At 38.7% G+C, this 19002-nt stretch overlaps 3 protein-coding genes and 2 long non-coding RNA genes across 23 annotated transcripts; 3 read left to right on the top strand and 2 right to left on the bottom strand.

The window, feature by feature from the left end:
* Positions 1 to 573: 573 nt before the first annotated feature.
* Positions 574 to 2816, bottom strand: LOC124946978. Its single transcript, XR_007100256.1, has 4 exons — positions 2490 to 2816; positions 2098 to 2239; positions 1506 to 1941; positions 574 to 1217 (listed from the first exon to the last, which is right to left on the bottom strand). It is a non-coding gene; the product is annotated as an uncharacterized LOC124946978 (long non-coding RNA).
* An 810-nt stretch (positions 2817 to 3626) lies between these two features.
* LOC124946965 (gastrulation defective protein 1 homolog) lies at positions 3627 to 5586 on the top strand. Its single transcript, XM_047488478.1, has one exon. It carries the CDS (start codon positions 3775 to 3777, stop codon positions 5392 to 5394), a length of 1620 nt encoding a protein of 539 aa, XP_047344434.1. The 5' UTR covers positions 3627 to 3774; the 3' UTR covers positions 5395 to 5586.
* Positions 5587 to 5693: 107 nt separating this feature from the next.
* LOC124946972 (dihydrofolate reductase) lies at positions 5694 to 6880 on the top strand. The gene is made up of 5 exons (XM_047488503.1): positions 5694 to 5961; positions 6052 to 6207; positions 6298 to 6421; positions 6500 to 6609; positions 6672 to 6880. The coding sequence occupies exons 1-5, from the start codon at positions 5879 to 5881 to the stop codon at positions 6745 to 6747; spliced, it is 549 nt and encodes a 182-aa protein (XP_047344459.1). The 5' UTR covers positions 5694 to 5878; the 3' UTR covers positions 6748 to 6880.
* On the bottom strand, positions 6861 to 18391 carry LOC124946963 (cyclin-dependent kinase 4-like). Of its 19 annotated transcripts, XM_047488460.1 has the most exons (9): positions 14035 to 15263; positions 13582 to 13869; positions 12821 to 12953; positions 10180 to 10410; positions 9680 to 10050; positions 9257 to 9601; positions 9007 to 9167; positions 7400 to 7562; positions 6861 to 7273 (listed from the first exon to the last, which is right to left on the bottom strand). In XM_047488460.1, exons 4-9 carry the CDS (start codon positions 10388 to 10390, stop codon positions 7004 to 7006), a joined length of 1521 nt encoding a protein of 506 aa, XP_047344416.1. In that variant the 5' UTR covers positions 10391 to 10410; positions 12821 to 12953; positions 13582 to 13869; positions 14035 to 15263; the 3' UTR covers positions 6861 to 7003. The 19 variants fall into 19 exon arrangements, with proteins under 19 accessions (XP_047344416.1, XP_047344423.1, XP_047344418.1 ...); XM_047488467.1 differs by lacking the exons at positions 13582 to 13869; positions 14035 to 15263 and adding an exon at positions 18373 to 18391; XM_047488462.1 differs by lacking the exons at positions 13582 to 13869; positions 14035 to 15263 and adding an exon at positions 16680 to 16879.
* On the top strand, positions 10505 to 13121 carry LOC124946977. The gene is made up of 2 exons (XR_007100255.1): positions 10505 to 10724; positions 10783 to 13121. It is a non-coding gene; the product is annotated as an uncharacterized LOC124946977 (long non-coding RNA).
* Positions 18392 to 19002: the final 611 nt, after the last annotated feature.

Here is a 19002-nt window from a genome sequence, read left to right as displayed (position 1 = left end):
ACCCTCGATCGCCCACCAACATCCTTAGCTCTTTTCTCTTCGAGCTTCATCCGAGCGCAATTATGCCTTCGAACATATACCTCGAATCTTTTTCTCTTCGTCATTCGAACGTTCTTCGATACCTTTTCTCGACTTTTCAAAGAGGACTCATCTTTTTACAAAATTTAACATATTCCTTCTATTTTTCTCTTAATAAATATATAATAAATGTAAAGACGGATAAAACTTTTAGTCCGTAGAAAATTAGTTATTTTTCAAATTTCGTTAGGTACAAGAGATGATAAAAGAAAAAGAGAGATGAACATCCGGGAAAGGAGTAGGGGGCTATTCATTAAAAGTGCCGAAGGCGGCGAACGATTGCTTATAGCTTATAGCCTCTACTTGAAGCCGCGCATTAAATCCATGTTATTACGGGCTATTACCGAGTAATGAGAGGCTCCCTTGCACCATTTACGTATCCGCCAGTATCTCTCCTCTCTCTTTCTCCCTCCTCCTCTCTCTATCTCTCTCTCTCTCTCTCTCTCTCTCCCCCTCTCTCTCCCCCTCTCTCCCTCCCTCTCCCTCTCCCTTCCTTTCCCTTCTATCTGCCAACTCTACGTATCTCCTCCCGCTCGAGCGAAATCCCGTTTCTCTCCGCTATTCGATCGCATCTCTCACGACTTTGACACTATCCGTAGCTTCCAAACTCAAAACCGTCTATCTTCGATGCTATCACCGTTCAACATTTATTTTGATAACATTTGTGATATTATTATTAGAGAAAAATTTTTGTAAGATGATATTCAATGTTCGTGTGAATTTAATAACGTTCTTTTATCCCTCTCAGTAGATATAGATTATTACAAAGTTACTACGCCTTCGAAGGCCAGAAGCATTTCAAGAGCGCAAGGTAGCAAGGTCTGGAAGGGATCAAATTAAAGGGAGTGATTTTTACCACTTGCCGCGACGTACATGTATAATGTATATGCTATATAAGTAGGTGGCTATATTTGAAGGGCTCGAAAGAGTTCTCCTTCCAAGAATCATCCTATCTCTTTCCTATATCTGTTCCCTTTTTTTTTCTCGGTCCATCTCGTACACGTAGAAGTTTACAGGCCCCCAAGATACTCGTTTCTGTAACGTAATAACGGGTGTTCCGCGCTCACGTATCCCGAAGGTGTGATCCGACTTGGGGCCTTTAATTCTTTGCGATTTTATGTACTATCAAAGTCTGCGGTCTGAAACAAGAGAAAGGGTAAGAGAGAATTGCATCTTGGAGAAAATTCTTCGTATTAAAAAATAATAATATTTTCTTATCATTTTCTGTCTTAGCGTTAATGCCGAGTAATGAAATTCCTTTCGTTCTTATTTCGTTCCTTTCTAGAGAGAGAGAGAGAGAGAGAGAGAGAGAGAGAGAGAGAGAGAGAGAGAGAGAGAGAAACTCGAAAATAATGAATTTTTATATGGAAGAGTTATGCGATCGACTTCGTTATCGAGATTATTCCTTTCTGGTAGCAAGTACCTACATAGTATTCGGTCGATGTTTCTCATCGAATTGTACGGTTAATTAGCGAATTTCTCCAAGGAATACTTCCGCTTTTTATCGCTAAAATCGTCAGTAGTTGCTCGTCTTTGGCGAAATTAGTTATTTTATTAAGGCGAGACGTATAGGCTGACCCGTAAAGACGATCAAAAACAATTTCGCCGCAACAAAATGAACAAGACCGCATGTCTTCTCTTTCATGTCAATTACACCGCAAATGTGCTAATTGACGAAAGCAACGATTAACCCCATACGCTTTGGCATCTGCGCGACATGTGGTCGCACCGCATTCCACATCGCGATTTCCTGTAACGATCGCGTAACTTTCTTTCCCTTCGGTTAATGCCAACGTAGTATTTTTCTCATTTTAATTAGGCCTCTTCCAAGAAAGATGAGTGGAACAAAAGTTTGCGTGGATCCTTGAGAAATTACACGAGAGACAAATTATTTTACAATTTTTTCCGACAAAAGTATTACGTGTATCAGGAAACAAAGGACACGAAAGGAATAATGGAAAATGAAATGTAAGTTAAGCGTATATTTATAGGGAATGGAGGGTAGTGGCTTCGACTGACCTTTTTAAGGCGTGAAGGGGAGATTCGGTTCGCTTGGCTGACCCACTAGTCCCACCCTTGCGGGCCCTACCGCCATAACGTAATGATCTCCTGTGGTACTCAACTTCTTAGGATATTCAGCCGACCTACCAGTGGTTCTCGACTAGGAAAGTGAGAAACGTTTATGAAAAACGTCTGAATCAACTTTTATTGGTATATAACGTACAACGTAGCGTTATGTATTGATAGTAAATGAGACATTTTAACGAAAGTAATGAATAAAAAAAAAAAAAAAAAAGAAAATTGTAATAATATACTGGCTTAAGGCGATATATGATTATACGATTGAAGGATAATCAAAGATAAAGATAAAGATAAATTGATTCGTTTATCGCATATTTAAGTATGCGCACCTTTAAGCAAACTGTCTCTTCTCTTTCGTAAGTCTCTCTCGAGTGTAAGAAGATAGAGACATTTTTCTGCTTTCCTGATTGAAGTAGAAACGGCAGTCGACAGGTGTGAGTGGCGTAGTGCTTCGAGGTCGGCTAAGATCAAAGGATCCAGCAAGAACTGCTAATAATAAAGCAGCCACTCGCAGGCAGTCGGCCGTGCACACGCGGCGTGTCCTTTCCCTTCCCCCTCCCAGACTCGAGAAACATGCCAGCGTGTATCACAAACGCGCGCACACTTATGCTCCGAGTAAAGCGTCGTGCGATTTTTACAATTTCTTTTCCCTTTTGTTTCTATTAAATTCATTCATTCATTGTCTCCTTAGAATATTACTTTATTATTATTATTATTTTTATTTTTTTAAGATATCCTCGTAACGTTTCAAACATAAATTCGACAAATTTCTTCTCTTACGACGAAGACAATTTCGACAAATCACTTTAAATAATGCCTGTTATAATGTATATTCGTAAAATCATATTAATTAGTAGCATACGATTTGTTCGCTTCAACGTTTCGCATATTTATGCACGAGAAAGACGCTAACACCACCTTACGTTCGAGACGGTGTATTAACGCTTACATGTTACATTATCGTCGAAACATGAATCAAGAAAAAAATTGCACTAACAAGGAATATTTGTTTCCGTTGTAAAAGAAAAACATATGAAAATAATTATGCAAAAAGAAATTGATGAAAAAAGTCAAAAAATTTCAGAGGTCAAAAAAAGGAAAAAAGGTAGTAAATTTGTAGGCATACCAACATCGAAGAACCAAAGAGAGAGGCAACAAATTTTACTAGCTGTAACAGCGCCATCTATTACGTTGGAAACTATGAAACGGACGTTTTTGTTTAGTTATTTATTTTCATTCAACGCCCATTTCATAGTTTCCAACCTAATATATACGTATATATAATACTTATTCATTATTTAAAAACGAATAACAATATGAAAAATAAAGAAATTATATATAGTATTTGTGTTAAATCTCTTTGCTTTTCGTTATTTCACTTTACGAGAAACTGAAATCATCTCGATGCACTTTCCCCTAAGAAGGAACTTGTCCAACATTTACCATACTCTATACGAGCTCGTATTTTCCACTCTAGATAAACATACGTAAGCATAGTTTCGTTGTATATTTTAACGCGTCGATATTCTTGGCACGATTAAGCGTGAGAAACAAATAATAATCGACTACGACGCTTTCAACTTTGTGATATTATTTTCGTTTTCGAAAGAAAAAATGAGTAAGGTGGCTAGCGATTCTCAAATACGCTCTTCCAAAAAGATCCTTATTGACGACAAGAGAGAAGAAGATGATGGAGAGGAGGAGGGGGAGGGGGAGGAGGAGGAGGAGGAGGAGGAGGAGGAGGACGAGGAATCTGAGACAGAGGAAATGTCATTGAAAGAGAAAATTCCTTGCACTCACGAGGTAACAATGACACATGGTACGAAGGCAGTAATTGCTATTGCTGCAGATCCATCCGGAGCACGTCTTGCATCAGGATCGATCGATTACGATGTCTGTTTTTGGGATTTCGCTGGTATGGATTCGTCGATGCGAAGTTTTAGAACTTTGCAACCTTGTGAAAATCATCCAATAAAATGTTTACAATACTCTACGACCGGAGATGTAATACTGGTTATATCAGGTGCGGCACAAGCTAAGGTATTGGATAGGGATGGGTTTGAAAAATGCGAAACCGTGAAAGGCGATCAATACATAACGGACATGGCACGTACAAAGGGTCACACAGCAGGTCTTAATTGTGGATGTTGGCATCCATTTACCAAAGAGGAATATTTAACCTGTTCGCAAGATAGCACCTGTAGAATTTGGCTGTTACATAGGCCACGTGGTCATAAGAACGTTATAAAATGTAGAGCACAAAATGGTGTAAAGACTATTCCAACTACGTGTAGTTATAGCCGTGAGGGAACCGTCGTGGCATGCGGATGTATAGACGGTTCCATACAAATGTGGGATCATAGAAAAAATTTTGTGAATCCGTCCTTGACTTTAAGAAATGCCCATGGCTCGAATAATGAAATATCAAGCTTGAGTTTTTCTTACCTTGGACAAACTTTGGCAACGAGAAGTTGCGACGATACATTGAAATTATGGGACTTAAGATCATTCAAAGTTCCAATATTCGAAGTAAAAGATTTATTTTCAAGATATGAAACAACGGATTGTATGTTCAGTCCGGACGATTCTATGATAGTTACTGGTGAATCTTTAAAAAAGGGTCAAGACATGGGTAAAATATTATTTTACGATACTAAAACGTTTGACCGCGTAAATGAAATACCAGTAACAAATTCGCACGTTATTAAAACTTTATGGCATCCAAAATTAAATCAATTATTTGTTGGCTGTGGAAATGGTATTGTTAAAGTATATTACGATATCAACAGGAGTATGAGAGGTGCCAAATTGTGCGTCGTCAAATCTCATTTCAAACACAAGCACATGGAAGTAATGTCTACTCAACAAATTATAACCCCACACGCCCTACCGTTATTTAGACAAGATAGGCCTAAATCAGTTAGAAAGCAAATGGAAAAAGATCGTCTCGATCCTGTGAAATCGCGACGTCCAGACTTACCGATTACTTCCGGTCAAGGTGGAAGAGTAGCGTCGTCCGGTGGAACATTAAGTTCTTATGTTATTCGTAATCTTGGACTCAGTAAAAGAATAGAGGATGATCAGGATCCTAGAGAGGCAATATTGAAATATGCGAAAGAAGCAGAGGAAAATCCATACTGGATAGCACCTGCGTATAAGAAGACACAACCAAAAACTATTTTTCAAACTGACGAACAAGATAGCGGCCCGAGTACCAAGAAACAGAAGACATAAATAGATCTTAATTGAAAAAAAAGAAATCTTGTAAATAAGTATAAAATAATAATAATAATAATAATAATAATAATAATAATAATAATAATAATAATAATTTAAGATACGTACTGTGCAAAAGCATATAATGAATGTTGTTTTATAATATACCATGTATTATTTATCTCATCGTTAGAAAAGACATTGCTATTATTATAAAGATATGTATAGAATGTTGTTTCAAACAAAAAAGATATACGGTGTAATGTCAACGTAATTAAAGAAAAAAAAAAAAAAAATATAGATAGGGCCTTGGTTAATTTTTTCGAGAGAACTAGTGATCTTTCAGTACCATCTGGTGACTGGAAAGGGAAATTTGCATTTTTTTTTCCCTCCTTTCAACTAGTCAACCTTGGACAACACGTGTACGAGCCATAAGCCATCTTACATATCTGCGACTGCGTTACATTTGAATGTTCTCACAAGTTTTCTTTTCGATTGGGACATGCATTTAAAACTGTACGTAATAGCAGCGACATGCGAAAACTTGGGAATCGGTATAAATGGAAATTTGCCATGGAACCTGAAGTAAGTTTTATTTTAATATCTCGTCATAATACTCGCTTTCTTGAAATATAATTGGATATAACGGTCTAATCGTGATTCTCACATATATAGGACTGAAATGGCATTTTTCACGCACATGACGTCAAAAACAAGTAATGAAAAGAAAAAAAATGTGGTACTGATGGGTAGAAAAACCTGGGATTCTATACCGCCAAAATATAAGCCCTTGCAGAATCGTATTAATATGGTTTTGACGAGACAATCTCTGTAATCATTTAAAACACGAAAGATTAAGAAAGTAATCCTTTCTAGATAGTCGTTTCGAAGAACTTATATCATTAAAAAAAATTTTTGTAGAAACTTTGGAAGCGGAACGATTCCTTGCAAAAGTATTTCAGATGCACTCGACATTGTGTCTCAACCACCGTTGTGCGAAGAAGTGGAAAAAATATGGGTCATAGGAGGAAGTTCCGTTTATAAAGTAAGCCCACATCCCTTTGGATCATCCTTTGGATAATAACTTTTTCCCCTTTCTACAAAGTTTATATTTTAATTTCAGGACGTTTTGGAATTACCAAATTTTTATCGTTTGTATCTCACGAGAATAAAGAAACGTTTCGATTGCGACACATTTTTCCCAGAGCTTTCGACCGATTTCGTACCGGTCAAGTAAGTTTTGCCAATTCCTTTTTAACGTATCGCGAAATAATAATAATTGCGATCGTTTTTAGGGATCCCAATGTACCAGATGGAATTCAAGAGGAAAATGGAATTCAGTTCGAGTATACGGTTTACGAGAGAAAATGAAATGAGAGTTTATACTTTTGTTGAACAGATGGATTAATGAAAACTAACGATATAAATACTAACATTTTCAATGAGAATGAATTAATCTTTAAATGTATCGAAAATAAAAGAAATCTATTTTATATAGACTTTATTCAAGGCGTTGATGTATATTTCATAACCTCATCCTTTTATTAACATTCGAAAGGGAAATATATGTAATACATGAGTTTCGAATTCGTGCGAAATAAGATTAGATCGTATAATTCGTAAGTCGTTAACCCGGAGGCCATTGCATCTGCCTACCGCCGAGTACATGCAGGTGCAAATGAAAGACCGATTGCGCACCGTCCTTTCCATCGTTGATTACCAAACGAAAACCATTATCCAGACCTTCTTGTTTTGCCACTTGTCGAGCTACCAACATCAAATGCCCCAACAAAGCTTCATCCTCGTTACTTGCTTTTGACAATTGTGAAATTGGTTTTCTTGGGATTACCAAGAAGTGTACAGGAGCTTGGGCGTTGATATCTTTAAATGCGACACACTGATACAAAAACAAAACAATTAATCACGCTGAATCGTCGAAAAATTAACCTTACAGTTAAATAACAGAATGATACACATGGATGATAAATATACGCATTCTCTTTACTAATTATTAATAGCTCACCTTATCGTCTTCGTAAATGAAGTTGCACGGTAATTCTTTACGCAATATTTTTCCAAATATAGTATCGCCGCCGGGAGTAGCGGTTTGTGCTTTTTCCACCTCGGTCGCCATTTTTCTTTTATACAAGCTCTTCGATATATTGCCACTCGAAGATACGATCCTTCTGGACGGAATCAATGCAAATTTTAAGAAAAAAGACATTTTCGAAAAAAGTGAAATTTAACGAACATTCGTTAACAAGGAAATTTAGAGATATAGTTTTAAGTTTAAAGGTCCCTCATGTTTAGATTATCACCAACCTTGGAAATATAAAATAATGGTAGACTTAATATGAGGCGCGAAGATTTGATTCTTATGCAATATTAAATGTTCAAGGAATAAACTTGAATTTTTGACTTTCGTTTCTTTTCCAATATTAAATGATTAAACGATTATACAATCGAAATAAATGTTGGTAGAATTATTTTAATAATTTACAAAATTATAAAATGATTTTATTCTATTATACAGTCTTTTTAACTTTTGTAATAACGCATTACAGTATCTTATTATCTTAGGTGTACATAATACATATACATATAAATATATATCGTTGATATTTATACGTTGATAGCCGATATCTTACATAAAATACAATCTTAGTATTAATATATCTAGCTACTTATTTATATTACAAGATATGGCAGTGTCTTTTCTGGTTTCCTATGAAAGATCCTAAATCTTTCAATGATTCTAATAGGTCAAACGGCCCCAGTCTTATAAAAATTATCCTATTATAATATATATCTGCGTGTGTGTGTGCGTGTGTGTGGGTGTGTGTATGTGTGGGTGCGTGCGTGTGTATATTTAAGTATATAATTAAACGAAGCTAAACAATATTAGCTCATAACTAATTAATTTACGCGCAGTAGAAGTTTAGGAAAATTTGTCACTTCGTAGAAAATACAGAAGTAGTATGTCTTTGTGTTTTTAGAAAATATCGTAATTCTTAAACATTAATTACGAGTTATTATAAAATACCTTTTTAAATACTATACGTTATTACTATTATATACCTAAATTGGTATATAAAAGATAGATTGAAATAATATATAATAACTAAGGTCAAGTCTTGGGTATATCTTGTACAATTACTTAAACATCTTATATAATATGATATTGTTGAAAATGATATTGTTACAACCTAAAAAATGTTAATTATAATATCCAAAATTTTCTATATGTACGTATAATTTTGGATATTATTGGATAAATTACGCTCCCTAAAAATAATTCTATCAGTCTAAACATGAATCATTTTCATCGAAGTATTTGTGCTCTAAAGCCTGAGTAGCAGTTAAACGAACACGAGGGTCAAACTTTAATAAAGATTGTATAAGATTCAATCCGTCATCATTGAGATTAGGTATTACATCACTTAAAGGCTTTGGTTGTCTATTAGGAAATGCATTCCAACTAAGCGATACGTTTTTTGGCCACTCTACTTCTGATGGAGTACCAATAATTCTAAAATATCAAGTACAAAATATATCTATATATATATACACACACACAATTGCGTCTACAAGTCATATTATAATGAATTAATAGTTATAATTAAAGCTTACCGAAAAATCCTATCCAATTGGTCTCCTTCGCTGGTACCTGGAAATAATGGTTTCAAGCTACTAAGCTCAGCTAATATACAACCAACTGACCACGTATCTACGGGAGTTGCATACGAGCAACCTAATAAAACTTCTGGCGCTCGATACCATTGGGTTACAACCTAAACAATATGGAATATATAGAAAGTAAGTTGTTCGTAAAGCTAAAACAAGTATATTTCAAGTATATAGAAAGAAATGTTAAAATTACCACAGAGGTCAATCTCATTTCAAAGTCATATGTTCTGGCTAAGCCAAAATCTGCAATTTTTATCGTTCCTTCTCGCGTTACTAATAAATTTTGTGGTTTTAAGTCCCTGTGTATAATCCTGTGACTATGTAAAAATTCAACGCCCCGAAGGATCTCCTTAGACATTTGCTTTACAATGTCGGACGATATGCCTATCTCTGGACATGACGACAAATAAGATGCCAAATCTTGTTCCACATGTTCGAAGACTAACCAAAGAGTTAATCCTTGATTTGATCTGTCAGATCTTTCGTCGCTGGAAGGCAATTGATGATAATTGCCTTGACAAACGTCTAATAATCTAACCTATTGATTTTAAGAGATATGCCATAAGTATTAATAAAATAATTAAAATAAAAAGCAACAAATTATTGAAGTACTTACAATATGTGGATGTTCGAATCTTTCAAGCTGTTTTAAAGTTGCTATTTCTCTTAATGTACTCGTGGGTAGTCCATCTTCCGTCAATGGTACTCTAACTTTTTTAAGCGCGACTACTTGACCGCTGGTTAAATCTTTAGCTTTGTAAACAGTACCATAGGCACCGTTACCAATATAAGATAATTCCTCGTATGACGCATGTTCCCCCGTTAAGGATGTTTGTACATCTACCGCAGAATCCAATTCAGTGGTTTTCATGTCAAGGGACGTTCCTTGATCGGTATGCTCTTCGTCAGGCTTTAGAATGTTGTGACCTCTCCAGGATGGTCCTGGGCTTACTTCATTTATTGGAGATTCCGTTGCACTCAATGTCTCTAGAATTTTTTTTTTTTTTTTTTTTTTTTTTTTTTTTTTTTTGTTTTTCTTTTTTTTACATGCAACACAACTAATATATAAAATATCAAGCGAAAACATTTTGTCAAAAGAAATCTTATTTTCTCTACCTTGTGAGAGATTTAATGCTTCTTCTTCAACGTCCTTTGGCGTTGTTATCCTTTCGCTACTTTCTAACTCCTTTTCCACGTTATCTTCCTCTTCGACTGTGACGTAAGATGCAACCTCTTGAGGTAAATCCGATAATTTGGGTCTTTTCGAATGTGTAGATGAGAGATCCGGTCCGAGCTCTGAGCTCGGACGTCGAGATCTTCCGGCCATCACCACATTTCGCCTATATTCTAAAAAATTAACAATATATTTAATTCAATATTATTATAGAGGCAATCCTTTCGTACGTACCATCATTGATATTTGAAAATTCATAAAGTGGAAGGAAAAAGAAGTGGAAAAAGAAAAAAATGCAAACAGGCAAATATTAATTCCTGTTTTATCTTTCTTGATTAAGACCTGGAAGGAGCGAAGGCGATTAGAAACTAAATACGTCGAAGGAGAAAAGGAAGAAAGAAAGGAAGAAAGAAAGAAAGAAAGGAAGGAAGGAAGGAAGAAACACACTTGCGTGCTGATGATATAGTAGCTTCTTTTCGACGGGAAGGTAAATATAGTTTTCTAGAAGTCTTTCAATGAAAATTCTTCCTCTCTTTCTCTTTCAGACTAAGCGGTGGAAATGACGTTCGTATATACATATGTGTATATATAGAAGGAGAGAGAAAAAGTACGTATATATATATATATATACACACGTTGGCATACACCGTCTGCTTCGTGACATCTGCACCGACACCTGCGTTCGTATAATAGGACCCTCGTCGCCCTTCACCGCCTTCCGAAACATCTTGTAAACGTAATGAAGCCCTTATATATCGTACAAACCTTGGATGAAGTGATAGTAGTAGTAGTAGTAGTAGTAGTAGTAGGAGTAGTAGTAGTACCCTTCTAATAACATCCGCAACCAATTATCCTGATCGTTAGGCGTTGTAGACATATCAAAATAATGCTCGTTACACTTATTTTCGGGAGAGTCAACTTTTTTACCTGGAGTATACCAATTTTTTTTGTTCTAATTTTTTTCTTTTTTTCTACCAAAATTATGACGTTTACGCGTAACTTATTTTCAAGATGTACATCACCCACGATATCCCCGTGATTAAACGTCCTCCTTTAAGAAACTTTTCAATATTCTTGGGAAAAAGGAAAAAAGAAAACTGAAAGATTCGAATCGTTCGGTTCACTCAAAAGTTCGACAAATACTAAACCGATAGTTGGCGACGACGTCCTTTTTATACTCCTGCACGTAATATATCTTTCAGGCAGATAGTTGATGTAGTTGAGTAGAGGAACAACTCTAATTGTTTGATTTTAAAAAAGGTCCGTACTAATACAAAAGAAGAAACAACCTAAGCGGGGTCATTACAGTGACATTTGGGACTTTAGATAATTTTTACTGTCATTATTCAGTTTAAAATGTCCAAGTATTTTACAATGGTAGTTCGACATAAAATCAATAAATTTAAGATTATTGATAGATAATATATTGGTATATTGAAAGAGAGCTCCTAAGATTAATGCGGTGAAAATTGGATAGAATCAAACAATGAAAAAGATATTTACACGAGACGCGTTGTTGTAAGAAAGAAGGAAAAAGAAAAAGTAATTTTTCATTTGGTATGGCGACAACTTGCGATAAGAATGAGAAGAGAGAATGTAACTTTTCTCTCAAGGGTCGAGAGAAGTAATAAAGATGGATGAGGATGGTAAATATTTTGTGTTATAGAGATAGGAAGAAAAAAGAGAAAGTTACCGTCCCGGCACGGAAATGTAATAAAGTTTCGAAGGAATGTTATCGCTTCTCAGTTTTTATTTTCCATTTTTTCGTAGCAAAGATGTATCTATATATGTATGTATGTATGCATGTATGTATGTATGTATGTATGTATGTACGTATGATGTATGGATGTATACATCTATGTAGATTCATTGAGCATCCTCGGCGAAGAAGTGATTTATTAATGAAAAGCATCGGAACGAGCGGAAGGGAAGGCGTCGTACGCGCCACTGCGATTACGATACAATGTTGCAACGAGATTGGGAGTGAGAAGGCTTGCGGCCGAGTTTGTCCGCTTGGCTCGATTAAATATTTTTATCGGCTTCCTCTCGCGATAAAGAATGGAGGAAAAAAAAAAAAAAAAAAAAAAAAAAAAAAAGAAAAAAAAAAGAAAAAAAAAAGAAATAGAGGAAGGGAACGTAAGCGAGTCGTAATAATCGAAAACAAAAGAAAAGAAAAAAAAGAAAAAACTCACTAGCGATGATATTTTCGACGAGATCCTGATCACGACTCTCAATGACTCTGCTTCTGCTTGGGACGAAAATGCAGGCGCAGAGGGAAAAAAGGCGTTACAAGAGAAAAAACGTGCAACAATCTCGAAAAAAAGGAAGAAGTAGAAGAAGACGAAGTGGGGATAGCGCCTTCTGAGAAGTATCCGGGCATCCGGGACTTTTTTTCGTTGGAGTGTGTGAGACAGACAGAGAGAGAGAGAGAGAGAGAGAGAGGGGGGGGGGGGAGAGAGAGGACAGAGAAAAGAAGCAGTGGGAGGACGATAGGAGAGCGAGAGGAAAGGAGGAAGGGTGTTTGAAAGGAGGGAGAGAGAAAAGAACGGAAAGGTCTATGAAACTAAAGAGAAGCATCCTTACATCGGCGGTGAAGCTAGCGAGTTTGTGTATGTAGAAGTATGCCTTTTCACGTGGCATTATCTCGACATCGGCTTCTTGGAAAACGGGGTCGTTTCGACGTTCCACACCAACGAAGAAGAATCACTCGGGAAAGCTAGATGGAAGGAAAGAAAATACGTAGATATAAGAAAATATATTTTTGTCCACCATCGATGTACGGTGATCGAAGGAAATGGCGTCTTTTAAATTACTCCCTTTTCTCTCTATTTTTTCTTCCTTTTTCTTTCCTTTTTTTTTTTTTTTTTTTTTTTTTGTATCATTTCCTACGCTATAAAAATATGAAAATTTTGGAAAAGGTACATATACGTAATATACATGCATTCGTACGTACGTAAGCGCATCTAGGATACATGTATTTACTCTGATGGTTTCCTATCGACGCCATTTTCTATCGACCTCTCGAAGGAAAAACGGAAATACAAACGGAGATGTAAAATAAGAGGAGCGTCGATAACCGTGACAAACTAAATGTTGAAAAGTTGCGCAACGAGGCTACTTGGTATCTCGAGTGGCAGGGTACACGAGGAACTACTTTTACGATAAACGACGTTCCGTTTTTGCTTTTTTTTGTTTTTTTTTTTGTTTTTTTTCCTTTTTCTTTCCCTCTTCTCTTTTATTCCCGATCAAAAGTCGATCGTTCTTACGTTACGACCTATTGTTCGTAGAACGTCGATCGTTCGAGTGAGAAAGATTGCATCACAACGAAACGAAAGGTTGCTTACCTCTGTGGCTAACTCGAGCAATGTTCGATTGATAAAATCACTTTATACATACATACATCCACGCACACGTGCATATACGCACGATATATATATATATATATATATATAAAATGTCATATACACGTGTATACGTATGTGTAACGAGGAGCTATTTTGTTACTCGTACGATCGATCGACAAAACGAATTTCCCGCCAACGCTTTCGAATCTCGCGCGTTTTATCGATAGTCAAAGATTTATCTATCTACTTGGATGCACGATCACCGGAGTAACGCGCGTTGAGTACAACCTGAAAAAATATCGGAACGATGAATGAGAGAAAAATAGATAACACAGGGACATTGGATACGCTTGCTATCGTATCAAGCGATAATTATATAGTCGAAAAGACGAGGAGAGACTACGAATAACGTCGTTTGCTCTATGAGATCGAGTTCAGAGTCGGACTACCCACACAGTTATGAGCGCTCGCGTGCATGTTCACGTAGACCGAAATTCGTAGTGTTATCAAAACAAAAGCCGTTCACCGTAGACACTCTCTCTCTCTCTCTCTCTCTCTCTCTTTCTCTCTCTCTCTCCCTCCCTCCCTCTCTCGCCCCTCCGTCCCGCCATCCGCTCCGAACCAGAGAGACAAATAAGATTTGTATCGTTAATGAGTACACATATGCATACTCGCGACAATTTGTGCAAATTTTCACATCCCATCGGCATAATCTCCTACGTGATAATTAAGTTAAATAGTGGTAAAGCCGATGACAACGATAGAATCTTTGACGAAAAGAAACCTACGAAATCCTTCGAGATTAAAATTTAGAACAAAGATTCCCCCATTATTATCCTTACCGACGATATTACATTCTCCTTCTAGATCCGCAAGCTCGAAGGAAGTATACCGGAAGAATGGACGACATATGCGAATTACGTTCGGTCAATTTCGTCTTACACTTGAATCTTGATAGTTTTCATTGGCTCGAACATTCCGATGATCAGCGAAGGATCGCGTATATCTGCATTCGATGTCTTATCCCATTATCGAGTGATCGTAATATTCCAAAGCGTTTGCTCTATTACCGACACGCGAAACGACAAAACGTTATCATCGAAGAACGATAATCAAGGAATGAAAAATGGCGTCGACGTAGAATCTCGAGCGGGAATTTTGAAAAGGAGAAAAAAAACTTTCCTCCGGAGTATTCCCTTTTATCCGAGTGAATATATTTACGTATGTGCGCACGCGTGCGCGCACACGCACACATGTACAAGTTCGTTCGCCTATGTGTTGTAACAGGGCCGCCGGTACTCCAAAGTGCTCGTCTCCCACGAAAGACCTTCGTCGGCGATCTCTTGGCGTAAGCACGAAGAGAGGGGACGAAAGGGCGAAACTAGGCAACCCAGACGCGACAAAACGAGCGCAGCATTCCACCGGAAACGGTAACACCGTCTCGCTATCGAGAGACCACGAAATTAGAATCGAAGGTAAGATTCGGATATCGTTTAAAGATCCGGAAGCGAGAGTAACGCGACGTAATCCTGGACGAGAGAACACGTTTTTCTACGCACCGACAACATCTTTCAACTTCTCCAGAGCTTCTCCGAGATGATACTGTTCTTTCGGTATGAGAGAGAGAGAGAGAGAGAGAGAGAGAGACGAAGAGAGGGAATTATGGTTACAAAAACAACTTGAAAATAACTGGAAAATATGAAACGATGATAAAAATAACTTTCTTACTTTCCTATTACACTCGATAATAAAAGCAGAAGCACAAAGTTGTTGCGTCGCGAAAACGAGAGAGCAAAAGAGAAAAGAAAAGAAAAGAGAGAGAGAGAGAGAGAGCAGCCGGCCATGGGCCGGCCGCGTGCTCGACGGGACGTCGAACTCGACACTACGCCACCGGTTTTCGCGATCGACTTTATAAGAAGAGGCCATGCATGACTGTCGCGAATCAGATGAGAACGAGGAACGCGTGGTTCGTGGAAACAATCTAGTCTCTAGTCGCGTCATCTTCAAATAAGAGAGAGAGAGAGAGAGAGAGAGAGAGAGAGAGAGAGAAAGGCAGAATGATTCACGTCGAGCGATCAGCTGGCACGCTATCGTGCTTTCACGTACGTCGAACTTTTCTTAGAACGATCGCCTCGTAGTTCTATCAAAATTCAAAAACGAGAGAAAAAAATACGACGAATAATGTATGTGTGTACACACATCACACACACACACACACGCACGCACGCACACACACACGCACACACGCGCGCGCGCGCGCGCACGCACGCACACATACACACATACACGTTAAAGGAAGCAATTTCTCACCGTCTTTTATTATCCACCGTCATTCCCTTCGACCTTTCGACTCGCGTTCGTCGAACGATCGTGCTTCCTAGGATCGTTAACGGCAATACTTTAATAGAAGAAGATATACGCACAGAGAGGGGGAGAGGAATAGATACATAGATAAAGAGAGACAAGAACATACACACAGATCAGACGTAGAACCTTTGACACTTCACCGTACACACGATCGTGCATAGGATTCCGCGTTGATCTCTGTTACTAGATTTTGCTTAATAGATCGCGAGTACTCTCGACGTGACGACGACACCGTCGACGACAAAGACGAAGACGAAGCAAAGATGAAGACGAAGACGACTCGATAGTGTAAAGTAAAGAGCTTTGCGAGACGAGGACGACGTTCCTACCGAGGGCGGAGCACGAATGGGAGGAAGTGGGGGAAGAGGACCGATGTGTTCGTCTCGGGCCCGTAGAAGGTGCTTCGGCTTGAACGTTAAGGCTTCCTCTAAGGGCCTCTCTCGTCTTTCTATCCGATCACCGATCTTTCCTCCTTACAAAACATTTCCATAGATTTCACATTTTCTTACATCTTGGGACGGACCGATTCTCCTATCAGGTATTCTATAAGAAACGCCGACGAGAGAGCGAGAGAGAACTAACGAACGAACGAATGAACAAACGAGAGAGCGAGAGAGAGAGAGAGCGAGAGAGAGAGAGAGAGAGAGAGAGAGAGAGAGAGAGAAGGGAATTCACCAGTCAACAAGCAAGCCACGTGTTCTTTCTAATCCAAGAAGCTGCGTCTTTCTTACGTGGCTTCCACTGTTGTTTGCTGATCACGAAGAGCTGGACAACGCATCGACGAGTCTCGACGAATATTATATCCCGTGGCGCCAGTAAACGATGACGCTCTAAATGTCCTCCACTCGTTTCCACTTTCCTCCTTTTCCTCGTAGATATCTTCTATCGTATTCTATTCCACTCTATGCGATCAGCGTGTCGCGCGACGTCCCGAAACATGAATGGAATGCTTCCTTCGATTCGTCGTGTGCGAGAGAGAGAGAGAGAGAGAGAGAGAGAGAGAGAGAGGAGAGGAGAAGGAAGTAGAAGACGAAGGAAAGACGAAGCACAGGAGGAGAAGAAGAAGAAGAAGACGACGACGACGGGTCTGGAATGGGTCGGAGAGGCTCCTCGGTCAGATCAGGGGCGGGGCTATCGATCGTAGGGCCCTTCCAAGGGCTTCCTCAAGGGTCTCTTCTATCGTCGCCATTGCTGATCGTATCGAGCTACATTTCCTTTTTTTTTCTTTCTTTTTCTTTTTCCACTCTTTTCCTCGCAAGAGCCACTCGAATTTCTGGCGTTAGGAAAGAGATAACAAGAGGAAATATTTCTAGACGATCGAGTCTATCCTTAACGCGTGGCACATAATTTGAGGATGCTATAATTCAAACGACGACGACGACGACGACGACGACGACGACGACGATGATTCAAAGTTGTAGGAAAAACGTTATCGCGAAAGAACGAGGTGCGTGTATCATCTGCATACGATTGCTTAAGAATATCGGAATAGGACCGTGGGAAAGAGAGAAAGAGGGTAGGAGGGATAGGGGTAGGGAGAGAGATAGATTATCGTGGTGAATGAAAGAGGCAGGAGATATCCCGATTGTTATCGTGGTAGAACGCAACGTTTATCGTTTCGAGGAGTGGACGTGGACGCCGTCACTGTCGAGAGGGACAAAGAAAAATTCTCTCCTCGCTCTCTCGCATCTGCCGGCAAAAGCGTAGGAAAAGAGGAGGGAACGTAGAAGCCTTAGCTTGTCTTCCAACGACGATTCCACCACATTCGAATTTTCATTCCTCTCGTGTTTTCTTCCCTTTTAAGATTCGTCCCTTATGAATCGTATTATTCGAATCGATTCGTATTAATATTTTCACGTTACGTTACGTATTCTTTCCATTCTATAGATTACATCTATCGTATGGAAAGATATTCCCGCGGCCAGGGAAATTCCTTGAAATGCAACCTGCTGATTCATGGATTTATGGAATGTGCTAAAATGCAGAGAGTTATGAATCCGACGATAAATTATCCGTTATCGTCATGCGATGATTCGTTCGATGTTCTCTCTCTCTCTCTCTCTCTAGTCGTCTTTCATTATTCAATCCTACTTTACAAGACTATAAAATATAACCTTCCTTCGGTTCTACCGCGATCGTTTGAAAATTGGTTTTCCACGATGCCCAGGACATAGGACGCAATAAATCGATTGATATGCACGTACAATACGTACGTATACTTTTCGAAATATGACGGAAATGTGCACTCGTTTTCCCTCATCGGATTTGTACTCTGCATCGTCGGAGAAAGAGAGCGAGGGAGAGGAGGGAGGGGGGAGGGGGTAGGGGGGAGGGGAGAGAGAAAGGAAAGAAGAGAGATAGAAAAAGAAGAGTATCGTCGATTCGCGAATGCATCGCAACCGAACCGCTAAAAATAATCCTGACCTTTTAGACAACACCATAAACGTTCACATTAATCTGTACAACGAAGCAGTTGTATGGACTTCCGTTTGGCACATCGAACGGAGTAGAACTTTCAAATCTATTGTACTTCCGTCCGACACTTTTCGTATCACTAACACTTTCTTCTTGAAACGTATAATTTTACATTCGGCTAAACTCTCATTGGATATATTTTCTATGGTTCAGCGATCGTACGTTGAAATATCCATTTATACGTATGAAAAATAAATGTTCGATAATTAATCTATAAATGTATAACATATATGATTATCAATGATTCGTTCTCATTATTTCGGTGTCGCGCCGTCAATGGCGTATTTTCTCTCACGATTCCTCGCCCCTTCTCGAAGAAGCAAAGAGAAGAAGAAGTTGGTGCGAGACGAAAGAGAGGAGGTTAGGACAGGCAGTCGGCGTCGAAGGGCCCCGAACCGTAGACTCCTTTTGTGAGCATCAACTTCGGCATTGTGTCGAGGTCTGCGCGACTGCTTCGCTTCGCTTCGTTCCTTTCCTCCCTTCTTTTGATGGCTTATGCGTTCCTACCTCTAGTTGTTGTTGTTGCTGCTGCTGCTGCTGCTGCTGTTGCGCTCGAGATACCTTCGACCTCGCCAAACT

Source organism: Vespa velutina, chromosome 2 (genome assembly GCF_912470025.1).
Source record: "Vespa velutina chromosome 2, iVesVel2.1, whole genome shotgun sequence".
Lineage (NCBI taxonomy): Eukaryota > Metazoa > Arthropoda > Insecta > Hymenoptera > Vespidae > Vespa > Vespa velutina.
This window is presented reverse-complemented; position numbering and strand designations above follow the sequence as displayed.